The 10,000-nt window shown below is 37.2% G+C and overlaps 1 protein-coding gene across 1 annotated transcript in view; it reads left to right on the top strand.

Moving 5' to 3' along the window:
• LOC140998549 (uncharacterized) overlaps positions 1–8,508 on the top strand; it is a 10,288-nt gene extending 1,780 nt beyond the window's left edge. The window contains exons 2-13 of the mRNA XM_073468868.1: positions 996–1,104; positions 2,204–2,366; positions 2,480–2,672; positions 3,526–3,627; positions 4,208–4,315; positions 4,956–5,057; positions 5,541–5,642; positions 6,223–6,330; positions 6,971–7,072; positions 7,556–7,657; positions 8,124–8,192; positions 8,494–8,508. Coding sequence (XP_073324969.1) covers positions 996–1,104; positions 2,204–2,366; positions 2,480–2,672; positions 3,526–3,627; positions 4,208–4,315; positions 4,956–5,057; positions 5,541–5,642; positions 6,223–6,330; positions 6,971–7,072; positions 7,556–7,657; positions 8,124–8,192; positions 8,494–8,508 — 1,275 coding nt within the window. The remainder of the gene's footprint in view (positions 1–995; positions 1,105–2,203; positions 2,367–2,479; positions 2,673–3,525; positions 3,628–4,207; positions 4,316–4,955; positions 5,058–5,540; positions 5,643–6,222; positions 6,331–6,970; positions 7,073–7,555; positions 7,658–8,123; positions 8,193–8,493) is intronic.
• Positions 8,509–10,000: the final 1,492 nt, after the last annotated feature.

Here is a 10,000-nt window from a genome sequence, read left to right as displayed (position 1 = left end):
AGAGTAAATGAACAGGAATCTGATAGGAGTAAATGTCCTAATCTAACTTGTAAAAAGAAAAGAAAACTCTCGCCGTGATCAGCGTGTGTTGCTTGTGTGACAGTGTGCGCAGCTGCAGCATCGTCAGTCACTCGTCTCTGACGAGCGATCGTCATCAGAGGGCAAATCGTCCCCTTCTGAATCGAGATCAGCAAAGATCTGTGCAAGCACCTCATCCGCACTGTAAAGTCTTTTGGGCATTTTGTTTTTTATTACAAAAATCGCTATCTGTCTCTCGATCTGTCCAGCACACTTCCACCACCGCTCCGCGGCTCTCTCCTCTCCACTCTGCCCGCTTAGCCGCTGCTGCTCCGACAGCCGGTGTCGGGTTTCAAACTTTTTTTTCTCAGGTATTTTGCATAGAAACACACCCCCAAATGACGTCAGGATTGAAGCTGAATCTATTGGCTATCTAGTGGTAGCAAGCAGTAACAGCACAAGGCAGTAGATTTAAAGATACGGGCTGTTTTAATGAGCAATGTTGCCTGTCGCAATAATGCGACTTTGGCGCCTAGAGGGTTAACAGTCTTCTTAGCGACCCAATGCTCACAGATTCAACCGCATCATGCAAATGAATATTATATTAAGCAAGGAGATATTAAGACAGTGTATATACGTATATATATACACCGTATATATTTTGATCTATTTTATACTTCAGATTTATATTGTTTAGCATTACTTGGTGACAGAAAAGAACAAAGTTTATTCTGCAGGGAAACCTGTGTCCTTAGTGTGCATATGACAAATTCTGAAATTCAACCAGCTATTTATTTCCTGTCCAGCATGACTGGCCATTTGCAGAGTTTGATATCCAGCTGATCATTTGAATCACGTGTGATGGAGCAGAGAAACATCTAATCCATGCAGGGCATGGATACAGTGATATTTCTAATAGTGTTAAAGACTAAGAATTCTGACTGAATATAATGCAAACTCTTTTTTTCTCTCTTAAGTTTGAAATGCCACGAAGGATCAGCCCCCTTCAGGATGCCATTTGTCATGTTATTTCAAGGACCGACAAAACAGACAAATTGGAAGTCAAGTACATCAATGCAGTGAAAGGTAAGGTGTTGTCTGATGTGATTTGCTGGGTAATACTTACATGATACACAATATACTGTGCATAAAACATGCACAATTATTACCAGATGAGCATGAAATGCAAAACCTGAGGTTACATTAGATACTAGTAGGGCTGCAATGATTAGTCAACATTATTGACATCAACAACAATTTGTTGACACATAATGTTATGCTTGATGTGTTATTTAAAGACCTAAAATCAAAGAGCAAGCAATGTAATTAAAACTGCAGGAGTTCATTTGTTGTAGCAATACACTACAGGAAGTAAGGGGTGCAGTATCGCTTCCATTGTCTACCATGACTGCATTCTGCACCGCAAACATGGGCAGAAAGGAGAGAAATTTTCTATGGGAGAGAGAGTATGAGAGCAATTTTCTGACAACAAGCCAAATTAGTCAGTGAAGTGTAGCATGTAAAGCAGACTTGGCTCTCTAAAGCATCACTGCAGCAATGTAGAGTGTATGTGTTTACTGCTCAGTTAGTTGGCATCGGGTGTGTTTTTGTGGAGTAGAGTATTAACTATATTGGTTAAGCTAAGATAGTTACAGTAGATCGAATACTAATGTTCACTGTCTATGTGGTACCAATGGACTCTTGGCCTTTCCCAGCTGAAAAAGTTGAATATGTTTAAAGTGCAAGGAAGACTGCAGAGACGGAACGTCAGCATTAATCAACTTTAACCAGCTGTGTTTGTATAGAACACTTTAGATGGTGAGCCTCATATGAAATAACAGTTAAGGTGTAACATCAATGCAAAGGTGATGAAACGATTGAAATGGGGAAAATAGGTTAGATAAGGTTTGAACTAGAATGATATAAAACACAACATACAAAAATTCTTGTAATAATAATGATAATTGGAAACAGATGAGGGGTGTGACAGAAATAATGTAATCATTAAAAAATGATCTGCTCAACCCCAGATTGAAGCTTCTAAGTCAGATACAATATATCAAGGTCATTTTTCGTAATTGTCATCTTTATTCTGCAAGTTGTGTTTTACACATTACCATGGACCTAATGGCAGAATGGATGGCTTTACCTGTTTTGTTGAAACTATTGTTGCTTTCTTCTATAGGACGTGGTGTATTTGCAAAGGGTACAATCAGCAGAGGACAATTTGTTGCTGAGTATAGGGGGGACATGATAAATGATGCAGAATATCAGAGCAGAAGAAGAGTTTACCACCCAACATGTGCTGCGTTTATGTTTGCATTCAAGTGGAGAGGGAAAACATGGTGGTAAGACTTAATTTCTCCACCTATTCTACACCACACTAGACCATATTAGAATATTGTGAATGGGACTCTGATCTGGTGTTTTTCTTTTTGTCATGTTCCCATCTATTTTTAAGCATTGATGCCTCAAGAGATGATGGGTCATTGGGGCGGCTAGTGAATGATGAACACAGGAGGCCAAATTGTAAGATGAAAAGGACTGATGTGAATGGAAAGCCTCACCTCTGTTTGTTTGCCTTGGATGATATTCAAGAAGGAGAAGAAATTACCTATCATTATGGAGACGGGGACTGCCCATGGAGAACACAAGTATGTTATACAGTACACATTATACAGAATGGCTCTGTGTAACAGAATCAAAGTAACTTTTGAAAGAATCCTAGTGGTATAATATTATGAATATAATTTATCACTACATTTTTTTCATTATTGCATATTATTGAAAAAAATGCTATGACGTTTGATGTTTTGAGTATGATGGTATGCATCTCATTCAATTGATTTTTGTCTAAAACTTGAACCTTGAGCAAGTGTTCATTCATTTTCTAAAATGCTGTGAAGGTTAGTGCAGATTAACCAATGGTTTATCGTTATCTCTCATTCTAAAATATTCATGTTCAATGTGTTTAGATGACCAGCATTAATTTCTCTCACTTCTTTAAGTAGCTTTAATGAGCCACAGTTTTGATGATAGTGTAGTGTGAAAAAACACTTTAACATAACCCATGAAGAATGTTAATGTTGGCTATGTATTTCAGGCAAATTTCATGTATCAATGAGATTATACTCCTATTTAATCATTACTCTTAATCTGGACTCTCACGATGTCCCCACATCACACCTTCACCCTTTCTTGTCTGGGTAATAACTGTGTTTGGAAAATCAGACTACTGGTAGTCTGGTCCCCATAAGGAACTGAAACATTGTGTATAGAAATGTCCCCATAAAGCCTGTTTGATTTTACGATGTGTGAAAACAGAGGTTGGCAAGATAGAGAGGAATGTTTACTATGAGGTTGTTGTCTCTTGACGTTTTGTGCATGCTGACATGCATCTCCTCTAGGAGATTCTGTCTGCATGATTGTTCACTCTTTTTGTATTCTATAAAGTTTACTTGAGTTTGACTATTGGTTTCTTATATTCTGACATGTTGTTTTACTAAGATGACCAGCACTGCAGCTGATGATGTGGCTTCACATGACTCTAGTCCATCCCTGTCTGTGAATCCGATGGATGATGCTGCTGGTCCAAGCAACACTCAACAGGTATTTACATATCCATCACTTTTTTATGTTATTTTTCTCTTTATATCTGAGCATTTCTGATGATGGACATTAATTTTCATGATAATGTATTGTGCATTAACATGGCAGGCAATTTCACATAATGCATTCAAAATGTTAGTGTTAGCAGAGTATTTCAGGCAGATTTAATTAATCACAGGGATTATTCTCTTGTTTAGTTATCACTCTATTCTGGACGCTCACGGTGTCCCCACACCACACTTTCACTAAGTGTCTGAGTAAAAAGTGTGTGTAAAATGTTTTAACATGGTCCCCATAAGGAATTGAAATATTGTGTATAGAAATGTCCCCACAAAGCCTGTTTGATTCAAGACGTGTGAAAGCAGCCAGAGCTTGGCTGGGTAGGAAGGAATGGGTACCATGATATTTGATGTTTTCTCTCAGAAATCGGTGTCATGCATTTCATTCGAGAGAGATTCTGTGCGAACAATTGTTCACTTGTTTTTTCCCTATTGTGTTGTACAGAGCTTACATCAGATTCACCATTGGTGTCTTGATCGATCATATTCTGAAACTGTATCATTGTTCAATGTGTTTATAGATGACCAGCATTACAGCCAAACATGTGGCTTTAGGTGACTCTCATCCCTCTTCCCCATCTCTGAGTCACATGGATGATGCTAGGCGTACAAACTACACTCTCCAAGAGGTATATATACATTTTACTCACTTCTCTTTACAATTCTACAATTCATTTAGCAGACGCTTTTATCCAAAGCGACGTACAATTGAAAGCATTGACGAGGCTCTTTATCACGTTTTTGAAGTTCTCTCACTTTTTTAAGTAGCTTTAATGAGGAAGGACCACAGTTTTGATGATAGTGTAGTGTGAAAAAACACTTTAACATAACCCATGAAGAATGTTAATGTTGGCTATGTATTTCAGGCAAATTTCATGTATCAATGAGATTATACTCTTATTTAATCATTACTCTTAATCTGGACTCTCACGATGTCCCCACATCACACCTTCACCCTTTCTTGTCTGGGTAATAACTGTGTTTGGAAAATCAGACTACTGGTAGTCTGGTCCCCATAAGGAACTGAAACATTGTGTATAGAAATGTCCCCATAAAGCCTGTTTGATTTTACGATGTGTGAAAACAGAGGTTGGCAAGATAGAGAGGAATGTTTACTATGAGGTTGTTGTCTCTTGACGTTTTGTGCATGCTGACATGCATCTCCTCTAGGAGATTCTGTCTGCATAATTGTTCACTCTTTTTGTATTCTATAAAGTTAATTGAGTTTGACTATTGATTTCTTATATTCTGACATGTTGTTTTACTAAGATGACCAGCACTGCAGCTGATGATGTGGCTTCACATGACCCTAGTCCATCCCTGTCTGTGAATCCGATGGATGATGCTGCTGGTCCAAGCAACACTCAACAGGTATTTACATATCCATCACTTTTTTATGTTATTTTTCTCTTTATATCTGAGCATTTCTGATGATGGACATTAATTTTCATGATAATGTGTTGTGCATTAACATGGCAGGCAATTTCACATAATGCATTCAAAATGTTAGTGTTAGCAGAGTATTTCAGGCAGATTTAATTCATCACAGGGATTATTCTCTTGTTTAGTTATCACTCTATTCTGGACGCTCACGGTGTCCCCACACCACACTTTCACTAAGTGTCTGAGTAAAAAGTGTGTGTAAAATGTTTTAACATGGTCCCCATAAGGAACTGAAATATTGTGTATAGAATTGTCCCCACAAAGCCTGTTTGATTTTACGATGTGTGAGAACAGAGATTGGCAAGATAGAGAGGAATGAGTCTGCATAATTGTTCACTCTTTTTGTATTCTATAAAGTTTACTTGAGTTTGACTATTGGTTTCTTATATTCTGACATGTTGTTTTACTAAGATGACCAGCACTGCAGCTGATGATGTGGCTTCACATGACTCTAGTCCATCCCTGTCTGTGAATCCGATGGATGATGCTGCTGGTCCAAGCAACACTCAACAGGTATTTACATATCCATCACTTTTTTATGTTATTTTTCTCTTTATATCTGAGCATTTCTGATGATGGACATTCATTTTCATGATAATGTGTTGTGCATTAACATGGCAGGCAATTTCACATAATGCATTCAAAATGTTAGTGTTAGCAGAGTATTTCAGGCAGATTTAATTCATCACAGGGATTATTCTCTTGTTTAGTTATCACTCTATTCTGGACACTCACGGTGTCCCCACACCACACTTTCACTAAGTGTCTGAGTAAAAAGTGTGTGTAAAATGTTTTAACATGGTCCCCATAAGGAACTGAAATATTGTGTATAGAAATGTCCCCACAAAGCCTGTTTGATTCAAGACATGTGAAAGCAGCCAGAGCTTGGCTGGGTAGGAAGGAATGGGTACCATGATATTTGATGTTTTCTCTCAGAAATCGGTGTCATGCATTTCATTCGAGAGAGATTCTGTGCGAACAATTGTTCACTTGTTTTTTCCCTATTGTGTTGTACAGAGCTTACATCAGATTCACCATTGGTGTCTTGATCGATCATATTCTGAAACTGTATCATTGTTCAATGTGTTTATAGATGACCAGCATTACAGCCAAACATGTGGCTTTAGGTGACTCTCATCCCTCTTCCCCATCTCTGAGTCACATGGATGATGCTAGGCGTACAAACTACACTCTCCAAGAGGTATATATACATTTTACTCACTTCTCTTTACAATTCTACAATTCATTTAGCAGACGCTTTTATCCAAAGCGACGTACAATTGAAAGCATTGACGAGGCTCTTTATCACGTTTTTGAAGTTCTCTCACTTTTTTAAGTAGCTTTAATGAGGAAGGACCACAGTTTTGATGATAGTGTAGTGTGAAAAACACTTTAACATAACCCATGAAGAATGTTAATGTTGGCTATGTATTTCAGGCAAATTTCATGTATCAATGAGATTATACTCTTATTTAATCATTACTCTTAATCTGGACTCTCACGATGTCCCCACATCACACCTTCACCCTTTCTTGTCTGGGTAATAACTGTGTTTGGAAAATCAGACTACTGGTAGTCTGGTCCCCATAAGGAACTGAAACATTGTGTATAGAAATGTCCCCATAAAGCCTGTTTGATTTTACGATGTGTGAAAACAGAGGTTGGCAAGATAGAGAGGAATGTTTACTATGAGGTTGTTGTCTCTTGACGTTTTGTGCATGCTGACATGCATCTCCTCTAGGAGATTCTGTCTGCATGATTGTTCACTCTTTTTGTATTCTATAAAGTTTACTTGAGTTTGACTATTGGTTTCTTATATTCTGACATGTTGTTTTACTAAGATGACCAGCACTGCAGCTGATGATGTGGCTTCACATGACTCTAGTCCATCCCTGTCTGTGAATCCGATGGATGATGCTGCTGGTCCAAGCAACACTCAACAGGTATTTACATATCCATCACTTTTTTATGTTATTTTTCTCTTTATATCTGAGCATTTCTGATGATGGACATTAATTTTCATGATAATGTATTGTGCATTAACATGGCAGGCAATTTCACATAATGCATTCAAAATGTTAGTGTTAGCAGAGTATTTCAGGCAGATTTAATTAATCACAGGGATTATTCTCTTGTTTAGTTATCACTCTATTCTGGACACTCACGGTGTCCCCACACCACACTTTCACTAAGTGTCTGAGTAAAAAGTGTGTGTAAAATATTTTAACATGGTCCCCATAAGGAATTGAAATATTGTGTATAGAATTGTCCCCACAAAGCCTGTTTGATTTTACGATGTGTGAGAACAGAGATTGGCAAGATAGAGAGGAATGAGTCTGCATAATTGTTCACTCTTTTTGTATTCTATAAAGTTTACTTGAGTTTGACTATTGGTTTCTTATATTCTGACATGTTGTTTTACTAAGATGACCAGCACTGCAGCTGATGATGTGGCTTCACATGACTCTAGTCCATCCCTGTCTGTGAATCCGATGGATGATGCTGCTGGTCCAAGCAACACTCAACAGGTATTTACATATCCATCACTTTTTTATGTTATTTTTCTCTTTATATCTGAGCATTTCTGATGATGGACATTCATTTTCATGATAATGTGTTGTGCATTAACATGGCAGGCAATTTCACATAATGCATTCAAAATGTTAGTGTTAGCAGAGTATTTCAGGCAGATTTAATTCATCACAGGGATTATTCTCTTGTTTAGTTATCACTCTATTCTGGACACTCACGGTGTCCCCACACCACACTTTCACTAAGTGTCTGAGTAAAAAGTGTGTGTAAAATGTTTTAACATGGTCCCCATAAGGAACTGAAATATTGTGTATAGAAATGTCCCCACAAAGCCTGTTTGATTCAAGACGTGTGAAAGCAGCCAGAGGGCTGGGGAGGGGATTTCTAACTCCATTTACATTACATTTTAAACATTCTTTAATGGTAAATATTCACATATATATTTTCACTTTTTATTTGCAGGCTATGACAGTGCCCCAGGACACATTTGAGGTTTTCGTACCAAGACTGAGACGGACTAGAAGTGTCATTGTAAGTTTATCCATCATGTGGGGAAAAACAAAACAGATTAAAAAGAAGTTGTTTTTTTACTTACTGCTAATGTATTTGGACCCTCAATCATATATTATTGAATGGACTATGTCACCAAATTAAATTTAAATTTTAGCAATTGTTACGAGCAAAAGGACCTAATTCCCATACTTTTTCAAAAGGAAAAAAAAAATCATTGATTGTCAACTTACCATTAAAGGCAATCCATGATGAAAAAGCATACAAAAGATTTTTGGGGAAACCGCGTATAGTCTTTGTAGGTATGACTGTGTCTCTACAGAAGTTTATGTACTGAAATGTAAGACTGTAAAAATCACTTTATTTGACTGGAACACAGAAATGCATTTAGAAATGTATTATAACTGTGCATGAGCTTTGAACTTTTTAACACTTTCCACAAATTGATATGAAAAATAGAAATAAAAAATAAAAATGATAAAGCTTCACAACACACAATTTCACACAATTTTTTAGAAATAATTTTCCATAGGAGCACACCAGGAAGAAACTGAGAGGGATGACATGCCCCTACTATCACAAAAGAGACGCAAACCACCATCATCAGATGATGAGATGCCATCAGGAGTCGGCGCTAAGAGGTCCTCCTCCAAAGGTAAACTCAAAAATCATGCTGCTTTTTAGAGAATGTATTGTCACTGTACAAATTAAAATATAGATTATAATCAAATTATTGTGGGCACACTTGTCTGTAATTTTGCATTGAAATGTAATTATCTCAATTTATTTTCTGCTTCTCTTTTGAGATGCAACTGTTGCTGCCCCAAGCTTACCTTGTAAAAAAAAATCACAAAAAATCTCACAAAAAAAAAAATCTTACATAGCAAAAAAGTAAAATTATGAGAAAAGTAAGTCTCTATATTACATACATTTTTTTTTTATGGTTAAAATTGTAACTTTTTTTAACTTTACTTTTACACATTCCTTGGTTTCCTGAAAATTTGTTCCTGAAGGTTACAGAGGTATTACCAACATAATTCATTAATTTTTTCTCAACTTTATATGCCATTTATTTATTTCAATGTTTATGCCAATTGATCATGTGCCCTGGCTATTTGGCCAAAGGGATGTCCCTTTGGGTGACTGGCAAGCGCGCATGACTCTTACCCAGGAGGTGTGGGTTCAATCCCTGCCCCGGCGCTCTTCACCTTGCCACATTATATTTTAACGATACTGTGATAATACTGATAACTGTTTGTCACAATAATAGTGATGTGGCCTTTTCATATTCTTAATTTTCAACACAATATGTATCTTATTGGAAAAAAGAAATAATTCAAAACATCTGCTGCTTTTCCCTTGTGATTAAGTCAGTCCAAATGACAGTACGCAGATTGATGTTTGACTGACAATGTAAGTAAATATTTTCATTTTGATTGAGGAACCTAATCCATTACTGAAAGGGTTAAGACCTTTAGATTGGAAATCAAGCACATACTCTCCTTAACTGTTTCAATCACAAAACTCCTTTTTTTCTCACCACTTCAAGGCAAAGCCACACAGAGGAAGAAAAGGCCCTGGCAGGAGACAGAAGTGCAGGCGGTGGAAAGGCATATGAAGAAGTTCATCACATCTTGCATTGTACCAGGAAAAATGGACTGCGAGAAGTGCTTAAGGGCTGAACCAGAAGCCCTTCAGAACCGGGACTGGCAGACCCTGAAATTTTATGTTTATAACCGCATTTCAGCCTCCAAAAAGAAATTGCAATGTAACTAGCTTTTAAGTTACCAACTCCCTGGTAAGGCATTTTTTTCCCATTACACACATTT

This window comes from Pagrus major, chromosome 1, assembly GCF_040436345.1.
Source record: "Pagrus major chromosome 1, Pma_NU_1.0".
Classification (NCBI taxonomy): Eukaryota; Metazoa; Chordata; class Actinopteri; order Spariformes; family Sparidae; genus Pagrus; species Pagrus major.
This window is presented reverse-complemented; position numbering and strand designations above follow the sequence as displayed.